This window comes from Lactuca serriola, chromosome 6, assembly GCF_051521515.1.
Source record: "Lactuca serriola cultivar US96UC23 chromosome 6, Lser_US96UC23_V15, whole genome shotgun sequence".
NCBI lineage: Eukaryota > Viridiplantae > Streptophyta > Magnoliopsida > Asterales > Asteraceae > Lactuca > Lactuca serriola.
The window spans coordinates 144,440,001-144,452,967 of NC_136413.1; the positions used below are offsets into that span (position 1 = coordinate 144,440,001).

At 31.9% G+C, this 12,967-nt stretch overlaps 2 protein-coding genes across 4 annotated transcripts; both read left to right on the forward strand.

The window, feature by feature from the left end:
- Window positions 1–2,772: 2,772 nt before the first annotated feature.
- LOC145057011 (protein SPA1-RELATED 2-like) lies at window positions 2,773–7,547 on the forward strand. 3 transcript variants are annotated; one of them, XM_079004764.1, is made up of 10 exons: window positions 2,773–2,961; window positions 3,197–3,366; window positions 3,568–3,629; window positions 3,890–4,952; window positions 5,030–5,187; window positions 5,270–5,954; window positions 6,053–6,199; window positions 6,272–6,589; window positions 6,723–6,782; window positions 7,047–7,547. In XM_079004764.1, the coding sequence occupies exons 4-10, from the start codon at window positions 3,939–3,941 to the stop codon at window positions 7,236–7,238; spliced, it is 2,574 nt and encodes an 857-aa protein (XP_078860890.1). In that variant the 5' UTR covers window positions 2,773–2,961; window positions 3,197–3,366; window positions 3,568–3,629; window positions 3,890–3,938; the 3' UTR covers window positions 7,239–7,547. The 3 variants fall into 3 exon arrangements, with proteins under 3 accessions (XP_078860890.1, XP_078860889.1, XP_078860888.1); XM_079004763.1 differs by lacking the exon at window positions 3,197–3,366; XM_079004762.1 differs by lacking the exons at window positions 3,197–3,366; window positions 3,568–3,629.
- Window positions 7,548–8,441: 894 nt separating this feature from the next.
- On the forward strand, window positions 8,442–9,882 carry LOC145057012 (SMAD/FHA domain-containing protein). Its single transcript, XM_079004765.1, has 5 exons — window positions 8,442–8,788; window positions 8,880–8,944; window positions 9,022–9,082; window positions 9,349–9,495; window positions 9,621–9,882. Exons 1-5 carry the CDS (start codon window positions 8,536–8,538, stop codon window positions 9,746–9,748), a joined length of 654 nt encoding a protein of 217 aa, XP_078860891.1. The 5' UTR covers window positions 8,442–8,535; the 3' UTR covers window positions 9,749–9,882.
- The last annotated feature ends 3,085 nt before the right edge of the window (window positions 9,883–12,967 follow it).

Below are 12,967 nucleotides of genomic sequence, written 5' to 3' on the forward strand. Positions count from 1 at the left end.
ATTTGGCCTATATATCCCTTATTTTTTTTATTTTTAATATTTCTTTTATATATATATATATATATATATATATATATATATATATAGAGAGAGAGAGAGAGAGTTAGGTTCATATATAACCTATAAGTATTGTGTGAATATATGGCTAATTCTAGACCAATCATTTAATATGGTAATTATGAAATTTTGTTAATTAAGTTATTTATTATCTAATATAAATTCCTTATAAATATGGTAACTTATTTGTGATTTCCTATAACTATGGTATTAGGTAACTACACGTCGGCCAAACTTTTACCGCCATCAATCCTTCTCAAACCCTTGAATCGCCATCACACACAATCGTCGATGCCCCTGCTTCGCAATCTTCTATTCACTAGGTGTAATTCAAGATAAGTTTAATTGAATTTATGGTTTAATTTAATTTAGGTTTAATGTGTTTTCTGTTTAATAGATTTTGGGGTTTAATTCGATTTTGGGTTAACATTTTTATGTTTAATTTGATGTATGGTTCAATGTTTTTGTTGTTTATTGAAGCGGCATGACGTTATGTGTAGAGGTTACTAGGTTACTAAAGGCCCATGTCTGTTTTATAGTTAACTGGAGCGAGTCTATTCCATGGTTGTTGTTACCTGGTTATTGGTGATGCTTAGTTTTGATTATGCTATTTAGAGTGTAGCAATTGAATGAGAATGATTCATTTAATAACCCAAAAAACAAGAACCCATCAAATTCAACAAATAGGCATAATAAATTTATTAAAAACTCTCCAATTGAGTAGTCTTCTGTCACCAATTTTAAGTAACAAGTATGTAGTATTTCTTTTTCTTCATTTTTTTTCTTCTTTGATAAATCTTTTTCCTGGTGTGATTATTAAGTTTTAGTTCAAGTTTAATCTTCACATTGTTTAATGCTCAAAATCCATTTCGCAAAGACCGTGATATGCCTCTTTTTTTATAGATTCAAACGTTGAATAGTTTAATATTAAGATTTTACCACCTGGTCTTTTTTATTGTCTTTTTTATTGTCTTTTTTATTGTTATTGTTTATTACTCTACCTTAGATAATTGATTTTATTTCATTTGGAAATAATTGCTAGATTTTTTAATTATATCACAATAATAATTGATTCATGATTTTTTTTTTCATATTTAGTATTTTTTTTTCATTCTTAATAAATCTTATCACATTCTTGTAGAACATATTTAATTTTTTATATTTTTTTCACCTTCTTACAAGAATTTTGTGACATTTTTTTTTAAATATGCTAAATTTCTTATAATTCCAGTATGCTAGAATTTTTGTTAATATCAAAAGAACTTTTATTTTTGTGATTTTGTTTCTTATATATGGTATTTTTTTTTATCTCATTCTTAAAGAATGTATCACATTCTTGTAGAATATACAATTTATAATATTATTTTTTCAACAATTTTTACTGATAGTGGGTGTAACATTGTTTTAATTTTTTTTTTTCATGCAGAAGAATGGAAGGCATAATAAAAACTAATTCTTGAATGGAAGGTATAAGAACGAAATAAAGAAGACTGAATGGATTTGAAATATTATTTTTCAAAAATGTTAATTTATATTGTTAATTCTTTATTTGAAATTTCTCTGGATTGTTGGTTTGTATCCCTTAATAAATGCATTTTCCTAATTTGTTATTAAACAAAATGCCAAATACGTTGTTTTAATAAATGAAAGATTAATTTTCCCAGTTAATTACCATCATGCCATTGTTATCTTAACCATCTATTCTTTTAATCTAAAGGACCAAAATTAGTTATACATTCACACAATAGTTGTTAATTGTTATATATATATATATATATATATATATATATATATATATATATATATTAAAGGGACCAACCAACCTTGACCCGCCGTTATCTTTGCAACTATTGTCTATATCTATATGAATATAACAATTAACAACTTAAATAAACCATAAGTATAAATTTGAGGTGATGGTGGTCTTCAGTTTAACTTTGGTTTTGGTTGTGGGTAATTGTGAGGATGTGTTTTAACTTTGGTGGAATCAAGCATAAGTGGTAGCCTTATGAATAATCGTGAGACGGTGATTTGAAATTCAACTCCAATTTTGGTCTTAGTTTGATGATGGTATGAAATTCAACTTCGATTTGAATTGGTGTTATGTTCTTTTGGAGTGGAGATGTAAAATAGATAGTCTATGGTGGGCCTTGGTTATACGACATGCGTTGGGAGATGGGTACTGAGGAGATAATGATATTAAATGGACAATGATGGTGACATGTTGTTAGAGAGAGAGAGAGAGAGAGAGAGAGAGAGAGAGAGAGAGAGAGAGAGAGAGAGAGAGAGAGAGATGATACGATTGTCTTTAATAACAGTTTTGGGAGGAAAGTAAGAATTATGTAAACAACTTGGGGCCAGCCTACTTGACTAACAAGATGTTTAGTAAGATGTTTTTAACAAAGAGATGATAGGTTAAATCCCAGATATATGCTAATTCGCCGTTTTAAAAAATAAAAAAAAAAGAATTAGGTTTGAGGTTTTATTTATTTGGTCCTATAATTGTTTTAGCTTTATGTTTGATTTTTGGGGGGTTATGGTCATTGTAAAGTTTTTATTGATTTGGCGGTTCTAGAAAAAAATATAACCACACGAACTGTCCATATTGTGTTTATAAAATTTGGACTGAAATTGTAAATTTAATCAAAGTTTGAGTATTATTTCTGTAATTTACTCTAAAAAGTTATGCTTGTTCTTCAGAAACTGAAAAAAAGAAAATCTTGGAAGAAGCAATCGAGTGGCAGAGATATATCTTTGCCGCTTCACAGTTGAAAAGTACCGTAAAATTTCACCTTTTCTCTCCAGGGGTTTTGTTTTCTCCATCGTTTAGAAATTCGCTCACTTTTCGTTTCCCCTTTTTAATTCAGCACATTCTTGCTCGATTTCTTCCCTGGGTCAATAAAGGTATCAACTAATCACATCCAGATCAAGTTCGATTGATTTTGAGTTAATTGCATTGGTTATATTTTGATTGTAACGACTATTCCTATACATTTTGTTAAAGTTTTAACTTTATGGGTTCTAATTGGATTGGGATTAAGCTCAATTTGAAGTTCACGATAGTAGAACGGTCTCACGAGTTGAATTTTGGGGGTAAATGAGTTGAATTGTTTTGACTAAAAATAGGTGTTCAATACAGGAACTTCGAATTAAATCATTTGTTATTTGAATATATGCTCTGTGAACTGAAGTTGCTTCGAAAGGAGTTGACACAGCGAGTCGGAAGATGACAGTTGATTTTGTTTTATTTCTTCCTGGTTTCTGAAAATATTTTGGGAAATCGTGCCGTATTTGTCTACTCCCAATTGGGTATGCAATTTTGTTCGATTTCATATGTTTTATGATCGAGAATTTAGGTTTTTTATTGGCTTCTGCAATTAGGGCACCGAAATTCATGAAAATGGTCAGATTGCACATGCCCTAGATTTACATTTGGTCCACACACTGCTTCATCAAACAAACACATTCGTATGCATCATTTTCCCTGATTTTTGACAATTGAAACCTTAGGTGATATTTCGATCATGTGGGGAAGTGCTTGTGTTGACTGTTGATGCTGACTATGCAAATTGGTACTTCTGTTTTCTTCTTATTACTACATTGTACTTTGAAAAATCTACACAACTACATCATTGTGCTTTAATTTCTTTTCCTGATATTTTTGTGGACAATAAATAACAATTTGCTTTTATATATTTGTGTATTATAGCATCCTACTTTCATTTCTTTTCTTTAAAATAAGTATTCTATAATTGGTAGATATGAAAGTATAATCCTACAATTAGGCTAATTGTCTTTATTATCTAACTTAATGAAATGAAATTCATTAAAGGGTCTTCATGAAGTGATGATGAAACTTCTTAAAGGATCTTCATGAAGTGATGGATAATGAAGCAAATGCAATTGAAGACATCAATAGAGCAAGATTACAAAACAAAGAAAGAGAATTCTCTCTAAATCCCACAAGTTCCAATGTAGTGAATCCAATTAAAGATATTAGTTTTCAAGAAAACAATCCTGACACATTTACAAATATCATTGATGGAAAGAGCAATGATAATTCCAGGGGTATTGTTGAAGAATTAGTCGTAAGAAATTTCAACCATGGGAATTTAGAAATAGTTGGTGCTTCAAAGCCTGATGTTTGGGAAGATTCAGACTCCATTTTCTTCCCAGGATTTCTTGAAAACAAACAAGAAAATCAAAATCAAAATCAAAATCAAAACGAGACAAATGACAATTCACCCCATGATGAAAACCAACCCACTTCAAGTATTCGAACAAAGATTCTTTCTAAATCCGGATTCTCCGAGTATTTCGTGAAAAGTACACTCAAGGGCAAAGGCGTCATTTTCCGAGGTCCACCTCGAGATGGTCAAACCGATCCCCGAGCTGTCATTCCCGAGCCTAACCCTCCCAAAGATGAAACTGTAAATTTGAGAGAATGGTTGAAAATGGGAAAGAATAAAGTTGATAAATCGAAAAGTCTTTATATATTTAAACAAATATTAGATTTAGTGGATTCATCACACTCTCAAGGAGAAGCTTTACAAGCTTTAAGACCATCATTCTTCAAATTGCTACCTTCAAATCAAGTCTTATACATGAAGGAATTAACAGAAACCAAAGGAGATGATGTTCTTTTGTCTAATCAATTCTTGAAAAGAAGAAAACATGGTGAAAATTTCAACTCTTTTGGCATGTGGCAACAGTTCCCAAATCGTTCTGGTTCTAACCATGGTCAAACTCAAACTCAAAATCAAACTCAACCAGGGTTGACTTCTTTTGGTGGTGATTTATTAGAAGAACAGTGGTATGCGGGGCCCGAGGATGTTAAAGAGAGGCCTTGCATGATGTCTTCAAATGTATACTCTTTGGGTGTTCTTCTATTTGAGGTGTGAAATATAACAATATGAGATTATATAAAAATTTCTTTTGAACTGATCTTATAATTTTTTTTTCCATCTTCCAGATTCTTGGATCTTTTATTACTTCTAAAGAACATGCAGTTGCAATGATGAATTTAAGACAAAGGATTCTTCCTCCTAGATTCTTGTCTGAAAATCCCAAGGAAGCAGGATTTTGTCTTTGGCTACTTCACCCTGAAGCCTCAGCTCGACCAACCACTAGGTAATTATAAAATTAATTTGGTTGTCAACTTTTAAAAAAAAAAAAAAGATTTCCTTTTTATATGTTGATTTCAATTTAACAGGGACATTCTAAAATCCAAGCTTATAAATGAAATAGAAGAAACATCAACAGACGATTTATTATCCTCCATAGCTCAAGAAGACACCGAATCCGAATTATTATTACATTTTCTCACATCTTTAAAAGACCAAAAACAAAAACAAGCCACAAATTTAATCAAAGACATCAACTACTTAAAATCCGATATCAAAGAAATCGAGTCAAGAAGACAATCAATTCAAGAAAACAACAAACCACCAATTATTGAATCAAGATTAAAAGCCAATTTAATCCACCTTGAAAGTGCATACTTTTCCATAAGATCAAGCATCAAAAACGATCCAACGGACACGATTGATCAAGAAAATAATAAACCGTTGGATCGACTTGGAATCTTTTTCAATGGATTATGCAAGTATGCAAGGTATAGTAGATTTGAAGTTCGTGGTAATTTAAGGGGAGGTGATTTTAGTAATTCTGCAAATGTTATATGCTCTCTTGGATTTGATAGAGATGAAGATTATTTTGCAACTGCGGGAGTTTCTAAAAAGATTAAAGTTTATGATTTTCATTTATTATTGGATGATTCGATTGATATTCATTATCCTGCAATTGAAATGGTGAATAAATCAAAAGTTAGTTGCATTTCTTGGAATAATTATATCAAGAATTATCTCGCTTCTACAGATTACGATGGCTCAGTGAAGGTTTCTACTTTCTACACTTTCATTATTTTTATTTTATTATTAATTTATAATTTTATATCATCTTACTTTAATTTGTTTCTAATTTTCTATGGTTCCAGATATGGGATGCAGGAACTGGTCAAACAGTTTCTCATCATATCGAGCATGAAAAAAGAGCATGGTCAGTTGACTTTTCTCGAGTGGACCCCACAAAGTTAGCTAGCGGGAGTGACGATTGTTATGTCAAACTTTGGAGCATTAATGAGGTAAGCCTCTTCTTTTTCCTTTATCGTCTTCAAGATTTCAAATGTAAAAATGACAATTTTACCCTTGTACAGAAGAAGAGTGTATCAACAATCCGAAACATTGCAAATGTTTGTTGTGTACAATTCTCTCCATTTTCATCTCATTTGGTGTGTTTTGGGTCTGCTGATTATCGAACATATTGTTATGATCTTCGAAATATTACAACCCCATTGTGTATATTGGGAGGACATGATCGAGCAGTTAGCTATGTGAAGTTTTTGGATGGCGAAACCGTAATTTCAGCATCCACTGATAACACACTAAAGCTTTGGGATCTCAAGAAAACAAAATTCGGTTGCTTATCGAGTGATGCTTGCATCATGACTTTCAAAGGACATACAAATGAGAAAGTTTGTGTTTTTAACTCAATTGCTTTCATAAATTGTTAATACTTTAACTATTATTGTAAAAGTTGATACTTAAAATTTGGTTGTATATATTTTATTTATTGTTTATTCTTTTTTGGAAAATCTATGTCTACAGAATTTTGTCGGTTTATCTGTTGCTGATGGATACATTGCATGTGGTTCAGAAACAAACGAGGTACCTTTTTATTTATTCTTTATATATTTTTGTTATTTTATATAATTATTTTTGTTGTTGGGAAAGATATAATAATAATAATAAAAAAAACATATACAACTTAAATTTAAAACAATAAAGTCAAACAAGGACTCGTTTTTCGCAGATAAGTACTACTTTACAGTAATTACTGTCAGTGTCACATATCAGCTAGACACAGTCCCATCTGTCACAGTCTACCTTCTCTCTCCATCTAGGGCTAAAAAAATTACGATTTTGCCACAGGTGTTTGCTTATTACCGATCACTTCCGATGCCAATCACGGCCCACAAATTTGGCTCAATCGATCCAGTTTCCGGCAAAGAAACCGACCACGCAAACAACCAGTTTGTTTCGAGTGTTTGCTGGCGGCAGAAGTCGGACATGGTTATTGCCGCCAACTCCAGTGGCTGCTTGAAGTTGTTGCAGATGGTTTAAAGCCATTTGTGACATCATTAAGTGTATATAAATATATAAATCTTTGAAAATAAAGAAAACTTCGAGTCCCGAGCCTTTTGGGCTAATTCGATTGCTCGTGTACATTGAGATGAGGTCGAGAATTTTGTAGTTTTTTTTTTGGGTGTTGAATATGGTTGAAATTGAGATTTGATAGGGTGGTTTATTTGTGCTTTTTTTTTTTTATTTGGATGAAATTTGGAAGTAGAGTTTTATATGTATGTAAGTTGTGGTAGATGTTGATATGTATGCTGTATACCAGATAGTTTTCAATTGAGAAAGGTTTATACATTTTAGCATTCGTTTTACGTATCTAAATAGTTGGGTTGAAGTGTTAGTCTAGTGGTATATATACATTTTAATGTCACATCAAAAAATATTCATTTCATATTTTGCATACAAAAATATTTAAAAAGTAAAGTTTTTATAAAGAAAAAGAAGGGTTTTTCTATGTGAAATATGTTTTTTTGTAATATGATTTTATACAGCAGAAAACAAAATTTAAAACAAAAAGATGTAAAAAAATTAAATTTATGATGAATTTGTAACAAAAATTTTAAATATTCATGCCAAATGTATAAAATTTAAAGGTGAAATGACCAGATGACCATATAAAAATGTCAAAATTAATATAATCGTCGGTTTTTCGAAATTAATTGAATAAAATCGAATATAAAACAAAAATATAATATGAAGAAGAATATCGGAAGTTGAATTTATGACTTATAGGTAAATATATGTGCTTTCAAAATGATATTGGACATTTGCAGTGTCCATTTGGGAACCTAATTTCAAGATACTAAAAGATTCTTAAAGTGTACTTTATACCGGCAGATAATCCGTAACAATATTATTGCAAAACAACTTTTAATTGCTAGAAAAAAAAATGGTCGATCAATTGATAATGTTGTGAAATATACGATCAATCATTCAATTGCTAGAAAAAAATGGCCAGGTTGTTAAAAGTTAAAACCTCCACCCAGTTATATGATTATTTTTATGATTTTTCCTCTAAATAACTTCAACCGCGATTTACTTGTTTCTTTTTTGGATTTTTAGCTACAAACAAAATCAATTTACTTTTAATTTTAAATAAATAAATCAATCTGGATTCTGGGATTATCCATGTCATCACATCATTAAATGTCTGCCACACATACACCATGACTGATGACTACCCCAAAAGCTTTCAATCACATTGTTGATTGTCTTGTTACTTCTTCTATCTTACATTCCCTCCAAATTTCTCCACTAAAATTGCAGCAAACTTTCTGCGAAAATGGAAACCTTGATCACATCCCACTCCATTTCATGTCTCAATTTGAAAAACCCTTCATTAAAATCCCAATATCCTCAATCGTTCTTCCATCTTAGACCTAATTTCTCCTCTTCTCGATCCTCTCTGAAATTGCAATATAACTTTAACGATAAATTGTTTTCACAGAAGAGGTTCGGAGCTACCATAAACGCTTCCATAGCTGGTCAAACCAATCCAATCGATGATGAATATACATGGCTTCTTGAACCCGTGGGTGAGCAATTTTATCCCTTGTTCATGTTCAATTACCACGCTATAGTATACTTGTTTAAATCAAAATTTGGTTTGTGGATTTGGTCAAATAGGTGATGGAGATTCGAGACACATCGGTTTTAAGGTTGCTATGCCATCTTCATTCGAGATTTCATCCGTAAGTAGTTTCTTTAGACTCATTATCTGAAAATCCGACTTCTGATTTTTAAAGTTTTCGGGCATGATTTGAGGTAGAAGGAGGCGACTGTTGGACGTGTTCCTGAGAAAGCCGATATAGTAATCCCGGTTGCTACAGGTACTTATTAGTTATGGCAAAATTCTAAATACTTTCTTGGGTTAAATTCAAGAAATAGCAACAATTATAGCAATTTCATGATTTTCATCTAAATAAAAGCTGACTTTGACCGTTATATTGGTTAGATTTTTATACCATAATGTCTTTTTAAGAATTTATTTTTCATAAAACCATGCTTTAATAAAATGATATGAAAGTAGGATGCTATAATACAGTTTTTGAAAGTACATTGCTATTTTTGATAAATGTTTGTTTATCTTATGTAGTATCCGGTACGCATGCCCGATTTCAAAAGAAGGGTGGTGCTCTATTGTTGACCGATTTGGGTAGCACGAATGGGACATTCATTGATGAAAAAAGGCTTACGCCGGGTGTGCAATCAGTTGTCACACCTGGGAGATACGTTACATTCGGTACAATCTTCCTAAAAAAGATTTATGGTTTATAATTTTTATTAACTTTTTTGTAAGAGGCTATTTTATATATAAATATTTGATTATTAGTTAAAAATTATCATTGATCATTTTTTTTTCTTTAGGGGACACCAATCTAGCAATCTTCCGTGTTTCAAAGATTAAAAACGTGAAGCCTATCACACAATCAAGTGAGTCCGAGCCCCAAGTTGAATTAGAGACGGAAGGTGTGAGCAATGTTCAAAATATTTAAGTTGATACATACGTTTTTGCCTTAATGTCAATGTAAAAAAGGTGCATAAGGTGAGGCTTTAATAGCCAAGAACCTAGCATTTGTATTGGTTTGTAGAAGGTTTACAAAAAAAGTATATCCACTCATTCTCACAATAGGAGGTGTCGATAAATCGTAGTGTATACGCTCAAACAAATCCATGTTTTAGTGACACAACTATTAGCAGAAAGATAAGTAGACAAACATGACAAAGTTGCAAAGTTTAAAAACAGAAATTCATGGAGGACCATTTCGGTAATTCCATGTATGAGAAGACACAATAGCAAAGGCCAAGGCTAGAGCTAGATGAGAGGTGGATGGAAGAATGAGGTAAATATCACCTATGGAGTTTTATCTTTTTGAGAAGAGTGCTCATTTTAAAATTATTGACAAATAACCTAAATGCTCAAATTAAACAGAAATAGTATTGTTTGTTATGAACTAATGAACATAGAATATCGTTTAAGTGAAAAGAATTTTAAAAAAAGGAAAGAACGAATATGTTGTAGTCGAGTGGGCTACATGTGGTGGGTCGGGCTATTGTAGACCGATCCAAAAATAACAAATAACGTAATAGAAAGTAGAAACCAAACTAATTTAAACATAAGAGAAATGAATATGGAAAATACTCAAATAGTTAGGATCTATAAGGAAAATAAATAAAATAATCGGTAATGCTCAAAGAGATGTAAGTAAATGATAAGTATTTGCATAAAAATATAAAATATGAATTATAAAAGAATACAGTTTTATTAGCTTTAAGATAATATAAATCTTCTTTAGCTGCTACCCTTATTATTATTCTTCTTATGACGAATTGTAATTTCTCACTTTCAAAGTAATTACAACAGCTTTTGACAATTTATTTGTTCGTATTGAATACAATTTGGTCACTCTATGGCTATTCTAATTTTAGCTTAAACAACTGATAGAATTTATTCAAAATAACTTCATCATTTTGGAAATTTTTATAATTACAACATATAAGAATGCTTATTAGTTAATTTGTTTATTAATGTCTTAGTTATTAAAATAACGAACTTTGTCAAATTCTTTAACATCTTTAAAAATTTTAAAATCGACGCAAAAATATTTTCAACATACATTTTATTTAAGTTAAATTTATTATTTTTTAGAATGAGGGAAGATTTTATTAAAAAACTAGTAAGGTGTTAGGAAAAACACATTACAACAAAATAGAAGTTAAAACAGGATTGTAAAGCCAATCAGTTCATTTAAGCTTAACTTTACAACATCTATTGGAAATCTAAAAAAAACCCCGTTCAACAACCTCATCAAAAGTAATGGATTTCCTAGGAGAAGCCGTTCCAAAAATAAAGAAATTTCTGAAAGTCCACAAGCACCAAAAGGTCAAAAACACCACTGCTTCAAAAGCTTTTCGTTGACCACTACGCAACTAAGCTTTTCGTTGACCACTATGCAACTGAACAAAATCAGACCAAGAGATAAGATATGTAATAGATTACTGATCAAGAAGTTGTACTCCCCACCAAATAGCAATCCTACTGCATATACAAGTCAGCTCCCTGCACCCTACAAAAAGATGATCAATCATCTCCACAACATTAAGACAAATCGGACACATAATTGAATACAACTCCAACCCTCAAATAGACAATCTCTCCCTAGTCGAGATGCTACCAAGTCTGATCCTCCAAATGAGAATGTTAATTTTGATAGGAACCTAGTTATTCCACCTGGTCTCTGTACCACTCACACCAAGAAAACTAGAATCAATAATAGAACGAGTTGAAGAAACCGAAAAAGCATTTGACACATCACCGAGCCAACCAAATCTATCCGGAGTATCCTGCATTCGACAATGCTTCAGTAAATCCATGAAATCGTCCAACTGGCTCTAGTCAATACCTCCCCTAGGACAATGTTGAAGACTACTAGAATATCAGCCTAAAAGAAACCGATCTCTGACAGAAGCCAGTTTATGATTGTCCCACACATAAACTACAAGAGATGTATCCGCCAGCCATTTGTCTAGCCAAAAATACGTAGAAGACCCATTTGTCTCAATCCCGCGATCCTGAAGATTGGAAATCATACGAATAAGGTTATTCCAAGGCCCCAACCAAGAATCACGAGGAGATAAAGAAGAAAGACCACCATGAACTCGATAAATGGTTTTGACAACCCTCACTTACAACATATTAGGATCATGAAAGAATCTCCAACACCACATGAACATCAACACTATGTTGAAAGCAAACAAGCTTCCCAATCCTAAACCACCAACCTCTCTAGAAGCCATAATTTTGTTCCAATTAACCCAATGCATCCGCCTCTCATCCAAATTTGCACACCAAAAGAAATTACCTTTGAAGGACTCCAGAGAATGAAGAACCGTGACTGGAGTAGGGAAATCTGACATTAAATAGTTGCCCACAGACCTAAGAATCGACTTAATCAAAGTAATTCGACAGCCACAGGAAAAAAACTTAGCTTTCCACCCTGCTAATCTACTACAAAATTTCTCAATAATAGAGGACCAAGCGTTTACCGGTTCATATTATGATCTACAGGCACTCCAAGACGAATAAAAGGGAGAGAATCAGAAGCATAATCCATAGAACTCACAACCTCCACAACCTGAGAAGGGGTAACACCAACTCCAATCAATTTGCTTTTATGCATATTGATTTTAAGACCTAGAGCCAAGAAGAAACATTGAAAAATGCAAACAATATGGGTTACATTTTCAAGACTCCACAGTGCAAGCACACCAATATCATCCGCATGCAGAAGGTGTGAAATCTCAATGTCACTGATGTGCACAAAAGTACCTACTAGTTTTAAATTTATAACATAACTAACTTAACTAACTAATATGCACCTAGGCAGTGTACCTAGTCGGATTGTAGTGTAGTAAAGTAAGTTGGGGTCGAACACAGGGAACGGTGTTATTAATTAATCTATTCACTACTAAATTAATCTAACTATTAATAAGCTAAAAGGGGGTTTTATCTGATTTTGCAAGATCGGACTAACTTAATTCTTTAACAAAAACTCAATCAATAAACAAAACACTTCTGTTAGTTCGAATCCGCTTTCACTCAATGGTTATACATTAGCCATGACTATGACTGTTGGTGACCAATTAAGTAAGTATTAGCAATTTAGTTCTAAATCTACTAATTATTAATCAATTCATGTAAATCTATTTATGGT

Excerpts from the sequence above, each read along its gene's own strand:
- LOC145057011 (XM_079004764.1), top strand. The coding sequence starts at position 3,939 with ATGGATAATGAAGCAAATGCAATTGAAGACATCAATAGAGCAAGATTA. Across the intron at positions 4,953-5,029 it reads TGGGTGTTCTTCTATTTGAG|ATTCTTGGATCTTTTATTAC; the intron begins GTGTGAAATATA and ends TCCATCTTCCAG. Across the intron at positions 6,200-6,271 it reads AACTTTGGAGCATTAATGAG|AAGAAGAGTGTATCAACAAT; the intron begins GTAAGCCTCTTC and ends ACCCTTGTACAG.
- LOC145057012 (XM_079004765.1), top strand. The coding sequence starts at position 8,536 with ATGGAAACCTTGATCACATCCCACTCCATTTCATGTCTCAATTTGAAA. Across the intron at positions 9,083-9,348 it reads AGTAATCCCGGTTGCTACAG|TATCCGGTACGCATGCCCGA; the intron begins GTACTTATTAGT and ends TATCTTATGTAG. Across the intron at positions 9,496-9,620 it reads TGGGAGATACGTTACATTCG|GGGACACCAATCTAGCAATC; the intron begins GTACAATCTTCC and ends TTTTTTCTTTAG.